Below are 21,354 nucleotides of genomic sequence, written 5' to 3' on the forward strand. Positions count from 1 at the left end.
CTAGCAGAGTAGCTGGGACTACAGGTGTGCGCCACCACGCCAGGCTTAATTTTTACATTATTTTTTTGTTGTTGAGATGGGGGTCTCACTATGTTGCCCAGGCTGGTCTTGAACTCCTGGTCTCAAGCGATCCTCCTGCCTCAGCCTCCCAAAGTATTGGTATCACAGGCATAAGCCACTGCAACTAGTCCAAAGAATTACTTAATATAGCTATGTTCCATGTGATATTTGGGACATACTTGTCTAAAAGGTTGTATCTTTTGGATATAATTGTTTATCTGAAATTCAAATTTAACTAGACATTGTATATTTTATATGGCAACCATACACCTGGGGCAATCAAGACGTTCCATGAAGTTACCAGGAGACAATGCCCATCAGCCTACACTTTTCCAAGCCCACGTCACACAAGGCCCCTTCCAGAGTATTCCAGAAGTCAGGTAGGGCCATCCCTTGGTTCACAAGTCCCACTCCTACCACGCCTATGGCAGCCAAACTGAAAGGCAAACACAGTGCTGGAGACCCCACAATGCCCTGGGCCTATAGCAGCCAATTCCCAAGATGCCCCGCGTGAACACAATAGGCACTCGTTCCAATGCTCGAGCAAAGAGACCAGGGCAAAACCTTCCACTACGGGACAATAAGGGCCAGTTCCCACAATTCCTTGTGGCAGTTCTTCCCAGGATGCCTTAGGCCTATAGCGACCACCTTCCCAGACTCCCCATGTGGAAGCGCTCCAAGCCTCCAGGACGGTCAGCGGCAGGTGTGGGATAAAAGGAACCGGTCTCGACAAGGATCTGGGACACTCTTTCCCAGGATGCACCAGGCCTACGACTAGCGGACCAACTACCACAGCGCTTCAAGGCGGAGCGCTCGGTTCTCCCAGGATGCCCCAGGGCGGCACAGACGCGTAGGGGGAGAAAAAGAAGCCCTCGGGTCACCACGGCCCCAGACTGCCGGCTCCCCGGTGACGGGAGTCGTCGCTCCCATCATGCAGCGGGGCCGTAGCGCCCGCTTCCCGGCATGCCCCGCGCACCCCTGCCCGGGACACTCACCGGCGCCGGCGGCCCCCGCTCCGGCTCTGCGGCGGCGGCTGCACGCCCAGCCTCTGCGCCTGCGTCGCAAGTAGGGTAGGAGAGCGCGCAGGGGGCGTGAAGAGCCTAGGGCGCTTGCGCGGCGAGACGGACTAGTCCTGTAGCTCTGTGGAAAGAGGGGCTATGCGCGTCGGGCCGTCGACGAGACCCGCGCGGGGGGCGCCGTGCTTTGCCCCTCGCTGCCTGGGTTTACTTGGTACAGTCCGCGGCCCGAAGGAACAAGAAGCTGAAGGGTTCGCGCGTGCGTGTGCGGGGCGGGAACGCGCCTTATAAAACTGGGATGTGCTGCGGGGTGGAGGGCGCTAGTTCGGACTGGATCCTGGGCCCGAGGCCTGCTTATTTGCATAATCCTAGCGCGGGACAATGAAAGGCCTCCCGCACTGGAAGGAGTGATTTGCATGTTCCCCGGAGGGGCCTTGCTCCTGAGCGCAGTGATTAGCATATGGCTGGGGCAACCTGAGCAAAGCGCATGCGCACAGGGACTGCACACTAACGTGAAGTGGGTATCCTTGTCTTCGTTGGGGATCAGTTTGCATCCTAAGAGAGGGCACAAGGGCCAGGACCCCTCCCAACCAGGATAAAGGTTTATTGATCTCCTAGGTGTCAGGCCCCATGCTGGGGGATTCTATGGTTTCTGCAGTGAACCATACTCCTGTACTCACGGCATCCCAGTCGAAGGAGATACACACCTAATTAGACAACTGTTTCCCAGAAGGTCAGACCTGGAGTGAGGAACACAGCGGGTTGTGGGAGCCTAAGAGGCACTTGCCCCGGCCTATGGTTCTAGAAGGGCTTCCAGGAGGTGGTGATCCTTAAGCCAAGTACGAATAGGAGCCAACTAGAATGGGAATGGGTCTGGCAGAATGAACAGCAAACGCCAAGGCCCAGAGGCCAAAAAAAAACAGAAGCGCATGTTTTGATTGAGGAAGCAAGAGCAGCTTAGTATGCCTAGAACCGAACTGGAGACAGGAAATGGTCCTATAGACGATGTTAGAGTTCAACTGTGACTACATTCCAGTCTTCTGTAAGTGACTTTGTCACATTCTGGCTTAAAACTCCCCCAAAGGGATCCCATTAGGAAAAAAAAATCCAAAAATCTCTATCATGGCCTGAGGGGCTATACATCTGGTCTGGCCGTGCTTATCTTTCTGACCCCACCTACTTCCTCCTCCCTCCACTTCTGTCCAGTTCCATCTTACCCCAAACTCTCTTTACCATCTCGGGCCTTTGCTCTTGCCGTTCCCTCCGCCTGAAAATGCTTTTCCCTCTGACCTTTGAATACCTACTCTTGTGCTCACCATTCATATCTTGGTACAGATGTCAATCTGAGAGGCTTTTCCTGATCTGTCCATAATAGCACTTCCACATTTGACTGGAGTTATGGATAAATCGGGATTGGCCATGAGTTGGTGGTGGTTGTAACTGGCATGAAGAGTACATGGGGCTGGGCGCGGTGGCTCACGCCCGTAATTCCCAGCACTTTGGGAGGCCGAGGCGGGTGTATCACCTGAGGTCAGGAGCTTGAGACCAGCCTGGGCAACATGGTGAAACCCTGCCTCTATTAAAAGTACAAAAATTAGCCAGGGGTTATCGGGGGTGCCTGTAATCCCTGCTACTTGGGAGGCTGAGGCACGAAGATCACTTGAACCCTGGAGGCAGAGGTTGCATTGAGTCGAGATTGAGCCACTGCACTCCAGCCTGGGCCACCCAGTGAGACTCTGGGTCTCGCCTGTAATCCCAGCTGGGATTACGGTGGCTCATGCCTGTAATCCCAGCACTTTGGGAGGCTGAGGCGGGCGGATCACGTCAGGAGATCGAGACCATCCTGGCCATCCTAGACCATTTCTACTAAAAATACAAAAAAAAAAAAAAAAAAAATTAGCCGGGCGTGGTGGCAGGCGCCTGTAGTCCCAGCTACTTGGGAGGCTGAGGCAGGAGAATGGCGTGAACACGGGAGGCGGAGCTTGCAGTGAGCCGAGATCGCGCCACTGCACTCCAGCCTGGGCGACAGAGCGAGACTTCATCTCAAAAAAAAAAAAAAGAGTACCTGGGACGTTATTGTCCTGTCTACTCCTGTGGGTTTGAAGTTTTCCATAATGACAATGGCACACCACATCACCATACTCTGCATTTATATTAATAGTTCTTATCACAATCTGAACTTTCTTTGCTTCCTTGTTTTGAGTGTTTTCCTCATGAAACCTTCGTGAGGCTAAGAATGGAGTCGCCCTTTTTCACTTTGGGTTCTCAGTGCTTAGAGCAGGATCAGATTTCAGATTAGTGTAGCGCTGTCTTTAACACCTAACATTTGCCTGTTTTATTCACCATGGACTCTAGAACTTTGAGCAGCACCTGGCACATCGTAAGAGGTTATTTTTTAAAGTTAGAATAATACATCTAAAATGTACATGAATGAATGAGAGGCCTGGGATGCCAGACTAAAGAGCTTTGACTTGGTCTAGAGGTGATGGGGAGCTAGGCAAAGGTTTTGAGAGTTTAACTTTAATTCAAAGTTCCCTTGGAGACTAATGTCTGGGGTAGGGGGAAGCCAGGGTAAGGGTCCCGGCCATGGAATGGGGTAGCTCAGTCACTATCAAAAAGACAAGACTGACTATTTGGCTGAAGAAGTGGCCAAACCCAGGTTTCTGGGGAGGTCGAGGTACCCTCAGTGAGGTCAGGACCTTCTGGCCTATACTGTCCACCAGCAACCATCACACTCCTCCCTCCCCTCTCCCTTAGTTCCCCTCCCAATGGTACAGCCCTTGACAGCAGGACAGACACACAGCCACCCCAAACACTTGTTCTCTCCTCAGTTTAATGGTGGTTAGTGAGATTGCCAAACCCCCTCCCCATTCCCCTCCCCGCCCCGTACAAAATGTGTGTGGGGTTTTTTGTTTTTTGTTTTTTGTTTTTTAACAAGAAAAAGGGGGCAAAAGCCAGGAATGGGGAGAGGGGGGTGCAATCTGATATTTTCATACAGACTTTTGATTTTTTAATATATTATATATAAAACCATAAAGACCACGAATCCTCCCCAAACTCCTTTCCCCCTCCCCGGGGGGCCTGGAGGAGAGATGGGGAAGGCCCCCCCAGGAGTGGGTGGACAGAGAGACAAATATGGATGGGACAGACGTTGGGGGAGAGGGTAGAGAGAAGCGGAGCCCAGGAACCTGGGGAAGGGGGATTGGAGAAAAAGGTTGGGGCTGTCTCCCTCACTGCCCCCATCAGAGTTATGACACAAAGACACAGAATCCCTATTTCCACGCCCTCCCCCCACCCATCCCCCCACCGTGCAAACATGGCTTTGCAAAGAAGTGCCCAGAGCTCTGTGGAACTCTTACAATGGCTGGCATGGGGTCTAGGACCCCCAAAGAAATCTGTGTTCCCCTTCCCTGCCCACCCCACCCTTCCCAGAAACTGACCCCCTCCCCACAAGACCTGGTTTTGTAGCCTAGGGGCCCTGGCCTTCCCCCAGTTATCTTCCCCCAACCCAATCCCTACTGCCCTCACTGGACTTGGGGGGTCTGGACCTTTGGCCCCTGCCCCCTGGGGGACCCAGACCTCTGGGCCCTCACTTCTGGCCCTTGCAGAGATCCAGGCATCCAACACCCCCATCCCTGCCCAAGTGTCTGAGGTGTTAGTGGTGGGGGGAGAAGCCCACCATCCCAGACTCTGGTAAATGTCTTTGCTGGTTCCTTGCAGCTGGCAGTGGGGGGGACCCCAGCCCAGGCCCAGGCCTAGGCCTGGGGTGGGGAAAGGGTCAGATGAAGAATTCCTCTTTCCTCTTGTGTCCGTCGCTGCCGTTGAGGAAGGCTTCTCTTGCTTCTCCCTGTTCATCCAAGCCACTGGCTTCGTGGGTCAGATAGGAACCTGAGGGGGTGACAGACCCCCGGGGCAGGGGGGACATATTTGTGGACCCAGGAGTTGGACAGAAATATAGGGGAAGAGGGAGACAGACAAGACACATGCCAGGCAAAGGAAGAGGGAGAAACAGAACACACAGGGAGAGGCAGAGAAAGAGGTAAAAGCAGAATTAGGAAGACTCCAAAAGCTCACCGAAAGTGCCACCCTTATCCCTTCTCTTGGAGGTATTTCCTTGCCCTGCTCCCAGCGAATTCAGCAATTAGGAAAATAAATTGTTTTATTCAAATCCATGCTCTTTTTTCCCCTAATTTTTTGTATTTTTAGTAGAAAAGGGGCTTCGCCATGGTGCCCAGGCTGGTCTCGAACTCCTGGCTTCTCAAGTGCTTTACCCGCCTTGGCCTCCCAAAGTGCTGGGATTACAGGCATGAGCCACCGCGCCCACCCGCAAATCTATGCTTTTAATTCAGCTTCTAAATTCTACCCCTTTTCGAGTATTGTGCCGAAAGCCCCAACCCCCTTTGTCATCTCGGCCCCAGGTGCAGCGGGATTTGGAATCCAGAGCCTAGGCTCCGCCCTCTCGTTACCCTGGCTCTAGGCCCCGCCTCTTTCCGAGCCCTACAACCAACCAACCGTAGAGTCCAGGCCCCGTCCCACTCACCCTTCTGCCGTACCGAGCACCAGACCATGCCCACTAGCACACATATGATCAGAAACACCAGTAGCGCCAGGATGCCGCCCACAATGGCATAGGGAACCGACGTCTGAGCCTCTACCACCGCACCAGGGTCTGCCAGAAGGACAGGGCACAGGACCAGGTCATCAGAGGACGGTCCCGGTCTGGCCCCATCGCTGCCAAGCTTTTAAGCCATTCTGCACACGTCTAACCGCGCCCTTTTATGTGCCACACCCCTCAAAAATTACTGCCACCTTGTAGTCTCTTCTCTTTCCAGATGCTTGTTGGTGTGTACACTGCCCGACCCCTCCCCTGAGTCATGTTACATTTTCCTTTTCTTTTTCTTGTTTTCTTTTGCAGAGACGGGGGTCTCGCTATGTGGCCCAGGCTGGTCTTAAACTCCTGGGCTCAAGCGATCCTCCGGCCTAGGCCTCCCAAAGTACTGGGATTAGAGGCGTGAGCGACCGCACCCAGCCATCCCTTTTCTTTTGACTCAAGTTTCTTCCTCCACTAAGAAACAGAGTCCAAGAAACAGGTCCAAGTCCCTTCCCACCTTGTCTAAAATGCTCCAAGTATTTAAAGTGCTGGGCCCAACTACTTCCAAAATTTCTGCCCCACCGTCATAGAGCTAAACACAGAACAGCGGTGTGCTAGAGCTCATTCCAACCACTTTACATATTTAGCTCACATAATCTTCACAACAGCCTTGTTATATAGGTGCTATTGTTTATTTCCACTTTACTGATGGGTAAACTGAGGCGCAGACAGGTTCGGTTACTGCAATAGGATGCAGCCAAACCGAATTTGAGCCCCGCGGGCCAGTCTGGTCCCAAAACAACAAGAACTCTGTTGGCTGCCGAACCCCTGAGTTACGTGGCCTCTTTGCTCAAGCCCCGCCCCCGCCCCCTGGCGCCCCGCCCCCGCCCTGAGCCCTGCCCGCAGTCGGCTGCAGCCTGCTCTCACCGTAGACCACGAGTACGTAGAGCGCCCTCGCATGGCCGTGCTTATTGGACGCCTCGCAAGTATAGGTGCCGTTATCCGCGGATACCAGGCCCGGCAGCGTGAGCGTCTCTCCCACGGCCTCCGCCCTCTCCGGCAAAGACTCATTCCCGCGGTTCCAGCGGATCTGGTTTGGCCTGGGTGGGGATAAAGTATAGTGAGAGTTAGGAACCCAGGTGCCAGCACCCAATTCTGACTTGTCAAGAATCTAGACATGCAACTTTCATCACGCAGGGACCTCCAAATAAGAAGCTTCCTGCTATCTCTTTCCTTTCTGGAAAACCAACAGTCCTGGGCCTACTTCCACCCATCACCAAGGTCTCAGGAATTCTAGCCTAGGCGGAACATGGTGGCTTATGCCTACAATCCCAGCACTTTAGGAGGCTGAGACGGGAGGATTGCTTAAGGCCAGCAGTTCCAGACCAGCCTGGGCAACACAGGGAGACCCCGTCACTACAATTAAAAAATAATAATAATAATAATTCTAGCCCTCCCACGCCATTCCATCCTCAGCAACCAGGAGTCCGAGGCTGCACAGTTTCAGTATTGGGGAGTCTGAGCCTCCAGATTCCTCCTCCCTCAGGATCCAGGAGTCCAGGTCCCAGATCCCTATTCGTCCAGGTCCCCAGCTCTCTCCTCCTCAGGACCCAGGAATCCAGGTCCTAGCTCCCTGTTTGTCCAGGTCCTCAGCTCTCTCCTCCTTAGGACCCAGGAGTCCAAGTCCCTGGTCCCTGTTCTTCCAGGTCCCTAGCTTTCTCCTCCTGAGGACACAGGAGGCCCCCAGAGCTCACCTGGGGTTCCCCGTGACAGCACACGTCAACACCAGCGTGTCTCCCTCCCTCACCACAGCTTGGGAGGCATGAATCCGGGCCGTGGGGGAGTCTGTTAGGCAAAAGTAAGAAGAGAGAGTAGTTTCCAAGCCATCACGCAGGACAAGGGGGACCCTCCCGGGTGCGGGTGGCTGGCGTTGGGATCCCTTGGGTCCCGGCCCGCCGGTCACTTACACTGCACATCCAGCACGTACTGCGTCTGCTTGCTGTGTCCAGAGGGCAGCGCCTGGTTCTGTGCCTCGCAGATGATTATACCACCGTCGTCCTTACGGTCTACACGAAACCGCACTGTGCTTGCCACGCTCCAGACCTTGCCATTTTCCTGGCTGCTGCTCACTCCTGCCACACCCCGGTCAGACACTGTCAGGCCACAATTCCGGCTCCATCCACCCACACGAGCCAACCCCAAAGCTGGCTATTTGCCAAGCTCCACCCCTTACCCACAGGCCCCGCCTCTTGTCCTCCAAGCTACGCCCCTCCCGTAACCAAGCCCACATGCCTCCTCCCAAAGCTCTTCCCTCTTTCACGCTCATGCTTTCTCGTCTATCAATCCATTTAATTGCTATATATATAAAAACATAAATGTATAATAGAGACGGGGTCTCACAATGTTGGCCAGGTTGAACTCCTGACCTCAAGCAATCTTCCCATCTCAGCCTCCCAAAGTGCTAGGACTACAGGCGTGAGCCACCGCGCTCGACATCAACCACTACATATTGAATGTCCAGTGTCTGTGAAAACCTGTGGCTCCTCTCTACATATAAACAACCTCTCCTAAGTCCCACCTCCTCCCCACCCCTTGTCAGCACTCGGCCCAGGGTACCTTTCAGCTCTTTGCGGTCCCGGTACCAGCGCAGGGTGGCAGCCGGACGGGACCGTGGAACGAGGCAGCTGAGCTCCACCTCGCCGCCCTCTACCGCCTGCTCCCGGACCTCCACCACAGGATTCTCTGGGGCCACTGCCGCAGGGAGAAGGGAAGTAAGGGGTTAAAGAAGGCACGAACGTGGGCTCAAAGCGATCAAGCTGCCGGTTCCCAGCGACCATAGGGAACCAGGGTCCCAGGTGGCAGGGGTCAAAGGGGAGAGGTCAGGAGCCAGATGCCCATCCAGGATGTTAAAAATAGCCATGGTCTGAAAGTCTCAGGAGAAGAGAGAAGCAGAGAAGAAAGGAGGAGAGGATGCGTCCGACAAGGGGGAGGGCGTTACCTAGTACCGTGAGCGTGGCAATCTGGTGGTGGGTGTCTTCTGTGTAGAGCTGGCAGAAATAGCCCCCCTCGTCCTCCAGGCGGGCATCTGAGAGCCGGATCCGCACCCGGCGTGGGGAGAACTCCTCAAGCTGGAAACGCTCATCCTTCAAGGCTAGAGAGAGTGAGGGGGAAGGTGTGAATTTCGGGAGTCCTGGCCTCACAAGTCCCACCCATCCGACTGGAGCTTCGAGGCCAGCCCTCTGCCTCTTTTCTCCAGCCATACCTATGAGTCTGAGGTATCCAACTATTTACTCCCTTGAGGACCCAGCATTATTCAAGTCCTCCTGCCTGCAGGACCAGCAGTCCAGGACCCCAGCCCTTTCTTCTCCGAGACCCAGGAGACCAAACTCTCAGGTGTGTCCTCTTTCAGGACATGGGAGTCTGGGCCCCAGCCCTCTCTTCCTTTAAGACTCAGGAGTCTGGTCCCCAGCACTCACCACGGGTGCCATTGAAGAAGAGGGTCTGCCGGGCTGGGTTCTGGATGACAACTATGGACCCATCATACTGGTGCAGACGGCAGGTGATCTCAGCCACCCCACCCTCAGCCACTGTCACGTTCTCTGTCTGTACTTCCTGTCCTGCCCCTGGACGATTAGACAAAGAGACAGGATAGAAGACTTACTGAGAGCTGCAATTCAATTTTTTCTTTCTCCCTCTTCCCCATGCAAACCTCCAATCCCTCTCTTTCCCCTCATTCATTCCATTGCACTGAACATTTCCTGCAGGCTAGAGTCCAGGACAGGGAGGAAATCTGCTCCCTACTCTAAAAGAGCTGCAGTCAAGATTTAGTAAAATATGCTCTAATGAGGGCAGCACAGGGCACACTAGGAACCCAGAGCAAGGGGAGACTATTATAGAACTGCCTAGAGAGATGGGTAGCCAGAGAGGGCTCTGCAAGAAAGCTCCATTGGATCTGGATCTTAAAGACTAAGCAGGAGGCCGAGCGCGGTGGCTCATGCCTATAATCCCAGCACTTTGAGAGGCCGAGGCGGGCAGATCGCAAAGTCAAGAGATAGAGACCATCCTGGCCAACATGGTGAAACCCTGTCTCTACTAAAAATACAAAAAAAAAAAAAAAATTAGCTGGGTGTGGTGGTGCGTGCCTGTAGTCCCAGCTACTCGGGAGGCTGAGGCAGGGGAATTGCTTGAACCTGGGAGGTGGAAGTTGCAGTGAGCTGAGATTGAGCCACTGCACTCCAGCCTGGGCGACAGAGTGAGACTCTGTCTCAAAAAAAAAGAGTAAGCAGGAGTTCACAAGGTGTGGGAGACTGCTGTGTGTTCACCAAGCTTCATCTTTCATACCTGGGCACATGTTGTAGCCCATTTGCAAAGATAGCCGTAATATTCTCCTGTCCCTGGACATGCCCTTTGCAAGTTGATTTTGCCATTCCTCCCATTGAGAAGGCACTTTGTCCCCTACTAGTCTGGGTAAGCCTTGAGAGTTGCTTTGACCAATAGAATTTGCTATAAGTGATATTGAGCCTAGGCCTGAAGAGGCCTTGTAGCTTCCACTCCTGCCCTAAGACTGTTGCATGAAGATACCCAGACTAGTGTCTTTGCAGATGAACAATCATGGTGAAAGAGAAGCCCAGCCAGCAGCCAGCACCAACTGCCAGCTGTGTGAGTGAGGCCATCCTGGATCATCCAGCCCCAGCTGCCCCACCAGATGACAGCAGCCACACAAGTGACCCCAGTTGAGACCAATAAAAGATCTGCCCATCTGATACAGCCCAAACTGCTGAACCCCAGAATAATGAACAAATAAGGTGGTGGTTGTTTTAAGCTCTTAAGTTGTGGGTGATCTGTTCTACTGCTAAAGTTAACTGATACAATACATAATTAGGCTATACTTCCCAGCATCCTTTATAGTTAGGTGGGGCCATGTGACCAATTCTGGCCAATGGGATGTAGGTGGAAGAGAAACACCTCTTGCAGCCTGACCCATCTCCCTCATAATCCTTCACACTGGCTGAACAGAGAGGACTCCAAGGAGCCTAGAGGAGGGCAAGATCACAAGCCAGAAGGAACCTGGGTCTCTGAGTGACTGTCCCCCATGACCCGCCTGTATAGGACTGTGATATGAGCAAGAAATATACCTTTTTGTTAAGCCATTGAGATTTCAGGGGTGTCTGTTACAGCGTTTAACCTACCCTGATTAATCCATCAGAAAAACAAGGTGGGGAATCTAGTACCATCAGAGAAAAGAATTTAGGAAAGCTGAAAGCCAAGACTAATCATCAGCATCAATGTCATCATCTGTTGTCTTCAAAATAACAATAACCCCCCATAGCTACCAATTATTAGGTACTTGCAGTGTTAGTCCCTGTGCTAAGAGCATTACCCATATAACTTACCTTTAATCTTCACAATCCCTGTGTAAGGTAGGCATGATTATTTATTATTATTATTATTATTATTATTATTATTTTGAGACACAGGCTTGCTCTGTTGCCCAGGCTGGAGTGCAGTGGTGCGATCTCAGCTCATTGCAACCTCCACCTCCCAAGTTCAAGCGATTCTTCAGCCTCAGCCTCTCAAGTAGCTGGAATTACAGGCATGCACCACCATGCCAGGCTAATTTTTATTTTTAGTAGAGACAGAGTTTAGCCATATTGGCCTGGCTGGTCTCGAACTCCTGGCCTCAAGTGATCCGCCTGCCTCAGCCTCCCAAAGTCCTGGGATTACAGGTGCGAGCCACCGTGCCTGGCCATTTATTATTATTATTTTTAATTTGAGACAAGGTCAGGCTGGAGTGCAGTGGCATGATCTCAGCTCACTGCAATGTCTGCCTCCCAGGCTCAAGTGATCCCACCTCAGCCTCCCCAGTAGCTGGAACTACAGGTGGACACCATCACACCTGGCTAATTTTTGTATGTTTTTAGAGACGGAGTTTCGCCGTGTTGCCCAGGCTGGTCTTGAACTCGAGAGCTCAAGTGAACTGCCTGCTTCAGCCTCCCAAAGTGCTGGGATTACAGGCATGAGCTACTATGCCCGGCCTGTGCTATTATTATCCTCATTTTCCCCCATTTCCTTTTTTTTTTTTTTTTTTTTTTTTTTGGAGACATTGTCTTGCTCTGTCGCCCAGGCTAGAGTGCAGTGGTACGATCTCAGCTCACTGCAACCTCCACCTCCTGGGTTCAAGCAATTCTCCTGCCTCAGCCTCCCAAGTAGCTGGGATTATAGGCACCTGCCACTGCACTTGGCTAATTTTTGTGTTTTTAGTAAAGACGGGGTTTCACCATCTTGGCCAGGCTGGTCTGGAACTCCTGACCTTGTGATCCACCCGCCTTGGCCTCCCAAAGTGCTGGGATTACAGGCTTGAGCTACTGTGTCCTGCTTCCATTCCCATTTTATAGGTGAGAAAATTGGCCCACAGAGATGAAATGACTTGCCCAAGTTCACAGCCAGGAGTGGCAGCACCAAAATCTGCATCCAAATCTCTGATTCTGTATCCTGAATCTGTCTATCCACTCCTGGCTGTCTGGATTAAGTGTCCATTATTGGCAGGGGGTTGTGAGATCCGCTTGTGATGGGCCTCGAATGCCAACCTAGGAGATTGGCTTTCATCCTAAGGACCAGTGAAGGTTTTGAAGCAGGAAAATGCCATGATTATGTCTGGCTATTTGTCTTTAAGTGCTGGATAACTATCCATGTCTTTTACATTCAGGTGCTGGGTTGCATTCATTCAGGAGTATTTCCTGAGCATCACGTAGGTTTTCAGGGGCTGAGTAGTCAGAGATGAGTTAGATGGGGTCCCTGCCCTCTAAGATTTATGGGAAGGTAGAAACCAATCACTGTAATCAAAAGTGTTATGTGGCTGGGCACAGTGGCTCACACCTGTAATCCCAGCACTTTGGGAGGCCGAGGTGGGCGGATCACAAGTTCAGGAGTTTGAGACCAGCCTGACCGACATGGTGAAACCCCGTCTGTACTAAAAATACAAAAATTAGCCGGGCGTGGTGGTGGGCGCCTGTAATTCCAGCTACTCAGGAGGCTGAGGCATGAGAATCTCTTGAACCTGGGAGGCGGAGGTTGCAGTGAGCCGAGATCGCGCCACTGCACTCCAGCCTGGGTGACAGAGCAAGACTCCATTTCAAAAAAGAAAAAAAGAAAAAAAAGTGTTATGTTTTCTGTAAGAGGGTAGGTAACCTAATTTGGAAGTTGAGGGGTAGAAAAGATTATTTCTGGGGGATGGAGACAGAGACTTCTGGCTTCCTATTCTGACATCCATTTTTCCCTTTCTCCTCAGTAAAAGAAAAGAACACTGGTTGTATTTTATGGTTGCACTATGTCCAGCAGAAAAAGGCATTCCTCAGTCTCCTTGCAGCAAGGTAAAGCCATCTGATAAAATTTTGTCCAGTTGGATATAAGCCAGAATGTTGCGTGACAATTTTGGGAGGACTTCCTGAAACAGGTGGACAAACCCTTTTTCTACTGAGTCACCTTTGTGCCACCTGGAACTAGCAGTGTGATGCATGGAATTTAGGCAGCCATATTGAACCATGAGGACAAGAGCAGTGGGGATGGTGGAACCAAGAGCTGGAAGGTGCCTGAGTCTCTGGTGAAGATGTGGAGCTGCTGTTAACAGCCCTGGACTCCTACTTCTGGACTTCTTTTATGTTTGAGTGTAACACTTCGGGTATTTTTATTTTTTTAATTTATTTTAGAGATGAGGTCTCACTATGTTGCCTAGGCTAGACTCAAACTCTTATGCTCAAGCAGTCCTCCTGCCTCAGCTTCATGAGTAGCTGAAACTATAGCACTTTGGGTATTTGAGCCACTGTTTGAGGTTTATCTAGCACCTCCTGGAATATCAAGCTTAACATGTCCAATCCTTGCCCCAGATATCTTCCTGCCCCAATTTTCTCAATCTCAATAAATGTCACCACCATCCACCTGGTTGCTCAGGTCAAAAACCTAGAAATCATTCAAGTTCTCTCCCTTTCCCTCATCCCCAATATCCATTCCATCAGCAATATCTGTCCATTCTACCTCCAAGACATATCCCAGATCTCATCACCTTTGTCTGCCTCTCCTACCCTCACTCTCATCCAGCATCATCCCTCACCCGGACTCTGCAAGAGCCTACTTGTGGGTCTGTCTGTGTCCCTGTCTGCCTCCTCCAGGGCCATTCTCCACCCAGTGGCCGGACGGATTTTTCAAAGAGGTAAATCAGATCAATTCACCTCTCTGCTTAAAACCCTCTGAGGGCTGCCCGTAACACGTAGAATAAAATAGAGACCCCTTCCCGGGGACTTCAAGGTGCTATATGGCCTGGCCCCTCGCTGACCTTACTTCACTCTGGGCTCGCTAGCCTTGCTGTCCCTCAAACATGCTGAGCTCGTTCCCACCACAGGGCCTTTTCCCTTTTCTTCCTTCTGCCTGGAATGTTCTTCTCCCCACCTCCCAACCCCCATCTTCCCAGGGCTGACTCCTGTTCCCATTTGGGTCTCAAATAATATCAGTACCTTCTCAGAGAGGCCTTCCCTCACTGCTCATCCCTTCACCTTTAGAACACTTTCTTTTCTTTTAAGAGACAAAGTCAGCCCTTTTAAGAGACAAAGAGGCCCGGTGCGGTGGCTCATGCCTGTAATCCCAGCATTTTGAGAGGCCAAGGCGGGCAGATCACCTGAGGTCAGGAGTTCAAGACTAGCCTGGCCAACATGGCGAAACCCCATCTCTACTAAAAAAATACAAAAATTAGCCGGGTAGTGGTAGCCCTGGCTACTCAGGAGGCTGAGGCAGAATTGCTTGAACCCGGGAGGCAGAGGTTGCAGTGAGCCGAGATCGAGCCACTGCACTCCAACCTGGGTGACAGAGCGAGACTCTGTCTCAAAAAAAAAAAAAAAAAAAGACAGGGTATTGCTCTGTCACCCAGGCTGGAGTGCAGTGGTGCAATCATGGCTCACTGCAGCCTCAAACTCCTGGGCTCAAGCCATCCTCCCACCTCAGCCTCCCAAGTAGCTGAGATTATAGGCTCCTCCCACCACACCTGGCTAATTTTTGTGCTTTTTGTGGAGACAGAGATTCTCCATGTTGCCCAGGCTGATCTCCAACTCCTGGGCTCAAGGGATCCTCCTGCCTCGGCTTCCCAAAGTGCTGGGATTACAGGCGTGAGCCACTGCGCCTGGCCCAGAACACTTGCTATTTCCTCACCATTGCTTTATTTCTTCTACGAAGATTTCACTGGATTATCACATTCATTTTCTTATTTGTTTACTGTCTGTTTGTCACCCACGACTGGAATGTACACTCTAGGAAGGCAGGGATATAATCCATTGGGTTTACTGTTGCACCCCTAGTACCCAGAAGAGTGCTTGGCACCTGATAAGTGTCTGGGGAACTTGCTACATGAATTACATGTGTCAGATGGGATATCTGTTTGTCTTTCTTCTCTCTTTTTTTTTCTTTCTTTTTCTTTCTCTCTCTTTCTCTTTTTCTTTCTTTCTTTCTTTTTTCTTTTTTTGAGATAAGGTCTCGCTCTGTCACCCAGGCTAGAGTGCAGTGGTGCAATCATGGCTCACTGCAACCTTGAACACGTGGGCTCAAGCGATCCTCCCACCTCAGGCTAGCTAAGACTACAGAGGTGCATAGCCATGCCCAGCTAATTTAAAAAAAAAATTTTTTTTTTTTTTTTTAGAGATGGGAGTCTCAATATCTTGCCCAGGTTGGTCTTGAACTCCTAGGCTCAAGCAAAGTGCTGGGATTATAGGCATGAGCCACTGCAGCTGGCCCAGACAGAATCTCATTTCAGCCTGACAACTTTGTGACATCATCATTTTCATCTTAAACACCTAGGTTGATCCCAGCTCAACCACTTGCCATCTGTGTGACCTGTGGGCAAGTGACCTTACCTTTCTGAGCCTCAGTTGCCCCATCTATAAAATGGGAATGATGCCAGTGCCTGCCCCGTAAGGATGAGCCCTGCGCCTGAAGCTCAGGGAGCCCTCTCTGCAAGGCTGTTTTAGTGCAACCTCCGGAAACATACCCATGCATGTGAAAACTGGCATGCACATTCTGGTGCTTTTAAAAACATCTCGAAGCCTATCCACAGATCCTGGACCTCAAGGCTGGTTCAGTGCTAGCCCCCCATTTTACAGATGTGGAGAATGAGGCTTAGCGGGTCCCAGGCAAGTCAGTGGCAAAACTCACCATCTCCTGGGAGCCATCAGGTTCCTCTGGATCTGCTCCCACCAAATTTATCCCCTGCTCTCTGCTTGAGGGTGCACATGGGGTGAGGGTGGGGGTCTTTTGTTTTACTCCCTCCCCCTCCTGAGGAGTCAGTAACCAACAGTGTCTGTGCCTGGAATATTAATGTCTCAGCAGCTTTTGTTTGGGGGGTTGGGGGTGGTGGGGGCGGGACTTTCTGGTCAGAGAGGGGCTGAGCTTTGGGGACTGAGGCACTGGCCCTTTAAACTGTGTTGACAGCCAGGAGTCGTCATGGGGATGGTGCTTGGAAAAAGGGACAGGGAGGGTTTGGGAAAGAGTGGCGGAGCAGGTAATGCGTAACACCCAGGAATCCAGCCCCCAACCACCTCCTCTCCCAGGACTCAGGAGTCTAGGCTCCCCAGCCCCTCCTCCATCAGGTTCCAGGAGTCTGGAACCCCGGCTTCTTTCCCCCTTAGACCCAGGAATTCAGCCCCCAACCACCTCCTCTCTCAGGTTTCCGAAATCCAGACCCCTAGCCCCCTTCTCGACCAGGACCCAGGATTCTGGGCTGTCAGCAGCCCTTTCCTTCAAACCTAGGAGTCAGAGCCCCCAGCCCTCTCCTAGCTTAGACACAGGAGTCTGGGCCTCCAGCCCCCTCCTCCTTCAGGACCCAGGAGCCAGGGGTCCAGAGTACACAGCTGGTGGATGTTTCCACGGAGATTAAGCAGGGTGGGGGCAGCGCTTCCTGGGTCCTGAGTCAGCGAATACCCAAGGGAGTCTCAAGGTCATAGTTCCGGGAAGGTCACCACCACCCCCTCTGTATCCGCTCCCCAGGGGGCTCCTGGCATCCTGCCTCCTTCCCCCTTCCTCCCTTTGGGAGGTGGTACATCCCTGCGTCCTGACTGAACCCCCCTCAGCCCCCCATCAATGGCGGAGTCCGAACATCCTCGCACAAAGCGTCAATTCTTCCCCAGCTCAGCCTTGTGAAGGCGTCTGTATTCGCAGGACCTAGGCATCAGGGTCTCAGCCCCTCCTCCCTCAGAAACCTGGAGTGGAATCCCCCGCCTCCAGCCCCTTCCTCCCTCAGGACCCAGGAGTCTGTATCCTCATCCCTTCCTCCCTCAAGACCTAGGAGTGTGGACTCCCAGCCCCCTTTTCCTTCCGGACACAGGAGTTCCAGCCCTCGGTCCTCTCCTCTCTTAAACCCAGGAGTCTAAGACCCCAGCCCCCTCCTCCCTGAGAAACAGGAGTCTAAGACCCCAGCCTCCTCCTCCCTCAGACTCAGGAGTCTAAGACCCCAGGCCCCTTCTCCCTGAGACCCAGGAGTCTAAGACCCAGCCCCCTCCTCTCTCAGACTCAGGAGTCTAAGACCCCAGCCCCCTCCTCCCTCAGACTCAGGAGTCTAAGACCCCAGCCCCCTCCTCCCTGGACCCAGGAGTCTAAGACCCCAGCCCCCTCCTCCCTGGACCCAGGAGCCTAAGACCTCAGCCCCCTCCTCCTTGAGACCCAGGAGTCTAAGACCCTAGCTCCCTCCTCCTTCAGACCCATTAGTCCAGGCCCCCAGACCCTCCTCCATCAGACCCAGGAGTCCAGGTCCCCAGCCCCTCCTCCATCAGATCCAGCCCCTCCCCTCCTGAAAACTTTTGACTCTAACTCCCCAGTCCTCAACCCCTAGAACCACAGTCCTGCCTTTCCTCAACCCTCTGTCCCCTCCCATCTGGGGACTCAGGCATCAGGTTGGGGCGTAGGGGTGAGTCAGCAGCCTCACACACAAAGTCCCCGCTGTGGCCCCCACATTCCTGGGATATTCGGGACTCCCTGGATTCCAGGCCTCAGGCCCAGCCAGGGAGTGGGGAGTCCCCCAGAGGTCCTCCCTGGGTGTGGGGTACGGGAGGAATTCCTGCTCCGGGAAGGGTGCAGGCCTGCACTGAACTCCCTCTGTCCGAACCTCCACCCCCAGTGCCCTCTATTCACCCCCCCTTCCCAGAAGAGCCCAGGCTCAGCACCTGCCCCTTGCCCCACTGGGTGCCCACGGAGGAGCCTGTGTGCCTGCTTCCTATGGGCCTGGGGTCTGCACAGGCGGAAACCAGTGGGTGCTTCCGTTCTGGTGCCACAGGCCATTGGATGCTGGCGGGTCTGACTGTCTCCAGGCCACCCCCCACCCCTCCCAGAGAGAGAAAGCTGCCTTTGTGTTCTCCAAGATGGGGACAGGCCAGGCTCGCACGACATTAACCCAGCCTTAGGCCCCAGCCCTGCTGTGTCTAAGGTCTTGGAATCCACTGCAGAACCTGACCCCCACCCCCAGGCTCTGGGGACACAGGCGCCTGGCTCATGGGTGGGTGGGGGGGGGGGTCAGTGATAGAAACCTCCAAAACCTGTTCCTTGGGGTGACTCACAATGGAGGGAGGGTCCCCCTATTCTCAGAGTGGCTGGTCAGAATTTTAGCAGGAAAAAGTGAGTCACCCTGGGAAGGAAACGTTATTTGGGGACCAACAACTGCCCCCTCCACAAGACCCCTCAACTCCTAACAGCCTCTCTATTCTTTCTTTGTATTGGATATCTGTTTCCTCTGCTCCTTTCTGTTCTACCCAGTTTCTGGCTGCGGGTCCCCATTTCTGCCTGGGTGCATCCCTGGGCAGGCAACCCATCCCTCCCTCTGGCTTCCTCTCCTCTGCCCACCCTGGATCCTTCTTCTTTGGGCATAAATCTCATCATCTTCTTCTGCTATGCTCAGAAGATGAATGAACCAGGAGAGAGAGAACATGTTTTTAAAATGGCGCAAATGCACCCCATCTCTCCTGATTCCTGCTGGCTAGGCAAGGTGAGAGAGGAAGGAGTGACTAAGAGAGGAATGTGGGAACAACAGATACCTCCTAAAATGTGGTAGCCAAGGCCACTCAGAAATATCCAATGGAAAGGAGAGCAGGAAGGACCCTCCAAGACCACATGCTACAGCCTCCTACCCCATGCTTTACAGAAGGGGAAAGTAAGGCCCAGAGAGGGACAAGGACTGATGCAAAATTATACTAAAGGGTCCTGGGTAAGGCTTGGACCCAAGTTCCTTAGCTCCCAGCTGGGAGCTCTTCCCATGACACCAAACTCGGTTTCTACTTGTAAAAGCCACATACTATTTACTTTAGAGAAAGTTTACAGAGAGGATTAGGGTGCCAGGAAGCAGTGACTTAGAAATCAAACGAGGGACAGGGCTGTAGACCTAACTCCCAGAAGCACCAGAGAAAGGCTTTTGCACGGGGCGAGTGGTCACCTTAAGCTATATTCTGATCCTGAGAATTCAAAGTCTGATGATTCTAAGCTGTCAGGATTCTAAATGTCATAGATGTCAAGATCCAGGAACTCCAAGACATCAAGATTTCACGACGTCAAGATTTTTAAGACGTCAAGATGCTAGCATGCTAACACCATCACAGTTCTAGAACTTTAAAGGTGTCAAGATTCTAAAGCCTTCTGGATTCTAGAATCCTGTAGATGTCAGCATTCTAAAGTACCCTCAGGTTCTTTATTTACTGGATTCATTAGTTCCAGGATTCTATGAGCCTGGTGTTTAGCCTAAAAAATAAAGATAAATTAAAATTGATGGAAATGTCACTGAGGTACCAAAGTTCTCATCTGGGAAATTGTGGCGTGTCTGTTGTAAAGAAACGAGGTAATGATGCAAGTTCTAAAGCAGTCACAGAAGACTAGAGAAGAAAGAAAGACAGTGAGAGGACAGCTTTGCCCCTCACCCTGGCCGAGGTGAGGATGGCTTTGCCTCAAACCCTGGAGTGGGGAACATGTAACTGCACTCAACTTGCCAGAAACCCCTTCACGGTCTGAGCTGGCGTTCCCTTTCAGGTCACTGAGTTCAACATCCTCACTTTACAGAAAGAGAAACAGAAGCCTGGAGAGAGGGAGGTGTTTACCATTGGCTGCGATGGCAAATGGCAAGAGCCAAGATTTAAGCCCAGGCCGCCAGCCCCATGCCACCTGGTTACAACTCCTCTCACCAATCTCTGCAGAACACCCAGCCCTCCTGCTTCTGCCTAGCCACCTTCCAATCCTCTGTTCCTTCCAAAAGTGGCCTTATCCACCAGGGAGGGGTGACCCGTGGCAGGTTTGAGACTTACACAGTGTGACAGTGTGTGTGGGTGACATTTCCTGACCTTGTCCCCAGTCTCAGGGTCACCCGACCTTGGGGGTCTCCAGCTTCTCACAGTGTGTGATGAGGGTATGTGGATGGCTCCCTGGATGTCCTGGACAGGGGCTTCTCTGTGAGTCAAGCCTGGGTGTGTGAATGGGTGAGGAGGGTTTGGAGAGGCATTCGCTGAATCCACGTGTGTGCCTACATGCCAAGGTCCCCCATTCTCACTTCCCCACACACATGCACACAGATGTTCCCCTCCAGGGCTCTTTAGAATGCCCTGCCTGACTGAATTCCTCTCCAGGGGCACAGAGGGATAGAGAGAGGGAGGAAGGAAGGATGGGAATGGGAGATCCCAGGATGGAGGCTGTAAGGGTAGAGAGAGGAGGCACAGCAGAAAAACAGGGATGGAGATAGTGGGACAGAGAAGGGGGAAAGAGACAGGTGACAGAAAGGGCTAGAGAAACGAGTGACAGAAAGACAGGGGACACAGACAAGGGGATGGGGCAGATAGGGGACAGAGAAAAGGGGACAGAAAAACAAGGGCGACAGCGAGACAGAGACAGGGACCAAGAATAGGGGCAGAGACGGAGGGCAGAAATCCGGGGGAAAGAGAATAGAGAGGATGATGGAGGGGACAGAGTGACCCAGGAAAAGGGGACAGAGACCAGGGGACAGAGGTAGGGGACAAAGAATAGATGAGGAACACGGAGGCAAGGAGAGAGGGAGACAGACAGAAGGAGGGACAGGACTTCGAGACTGAGGGACAGAGGACAAGGGTAGGGGGACGAGGAGCCAGACGGAGGGATTCAGAGACGGGCGGACAGAGAGACGCAGAGACTGGACAGAAGGACAGCGGTACCGGCCTGGGGAGGGCGGACTTGTGTGTGTGGGGGGGTCTCGGGCCCTTTGTCCCCGCCGGGATCCAGTCTGCGCGGGTGGGGGGGCTGCGGCACGGCGGCCGGGACCCGCGCCCCCTCCCCCGCTCGTCGCTCCCGGCTCCCGGCCCGCGCTGCGCTTTGTCCCGGGGAGGGGGCCCGGCCCGGCCCCGCGCGCATTGTTCGGCCTCTGCAGCCCCGAGGCTGCCGGGCTGTCACCACTGCGCGCCCCCCGCCCCAGCCCGGCCGGCCGATCCCGGCCCCCGACCCTACCTGGCCCCGCCGCGGCCGCCCACAGCAGCAGCAGCGGCCACTGGAAGCGCCGGGCCCGGCCCATGGTGCCGCCGCCGCCGCCGCCGCCGCCGCTCGCTCCCGGCCCGGCACCTGCACCGCCCGCGCTGCCCGCCCCGCCCCCCGCGCCCCGCCCCCTGCCCGCCCGGGGGCGGGGCGCCGAGGCCGGGGCGGGGCCGGGGCCGGGGAGGG

The 21,354-nt window shown here is 53.3% G+C and overlaps 1 protein-coding gene and 1 long non-coding RNA gene across 2 annotated transcripts; one reads left to right on the plus strand and one right to left on the minus strand.

Annotated features, from left to right (window-relative positions):
- Positions 1 to 999: 999 nt before the first annotated feature.
- LOC129019918 (uncharacterized) lies at positions 1,000 to 14,178 on the plus strand. Its single transcript, XR_008495737.2, has 3 exons — positions 1,000 to 1,130; positions 10,269 to 10,472; positions 12,956 to 14,178. It is a non-coding gene; the product is annotated as an uncharacterized LOC129019918 (long non-coding RNA).
- Positions 3,892 to 21,270, minus strand: CADM4 (cell adhesion molecule 4). Its single transcript, XM_054463469.2, has 9 exons — positions 21,145 to 21,270; positions 9,144 to 9,290; positions 8,666 to 8,818; positions 8,284 to 8,418; positions 7,635 to 7,799; positions 7,422 to 7,512; positions 6,595 to 6,767; positions 5,617 to 5,745; positions 3,892 to 4,964 (listed from the first exon to the last, which is right to left on the minus strand). The coding sequence occupies exons 1-9, from the start codon at positions 21,206 to 21,208 to the stop codon at positions 4,855 to 4,857; spliced, it is 1,167 nt and encodes a 388-aa protein (XP_054319444.1). The 5' UTR covers positions 21,209 to 21,270; the 3' UTR covers positions 3,892 to 4,854.
- Positions 21,271 to 21,354: the final 84 nt, after the last annotated feature.

The sequence above is a fragment of the Pongo pygmaeus genome, chromosome 20 (assembly GCF_028885625.2).
Source record: "Pongo pygmaeus isolate AG05252 chromosome 20, NHGRI_mPonPyg2-v2.0_pri, whole genome shotgun sequence".
NCBI classification, from domain to species: Eukaryota; Metazoa; Chordata; class Mammalia; order Primates; family Hominidae; genus Pongo; species Pongo pygmaeus.

Coding starts and splice junctions, on each gene's coding strand:
- CADM4 (XM_054463469.2), bottom strand. CDS start 21,208: ATGGGCCGGGCCCGGCGCTTCCAGTGGCCGCTGCTGCTGCTGTGGGCG. Junction 9,291..21,144: donor GGCGGCCGCGGCGGGGCCAG/GTAGGGTCGGGG, acceptor CTAATCGTCCAG/GGGCAGGACAGGAAGTACAG. Junction 7,800..8,283: donor GGACCGCAAAGAGCTGAAAG/GTACCCTGGGCC, acceptor GGGGTGTGGCAG/GAGTGAGCAGCAGCCAGGAA.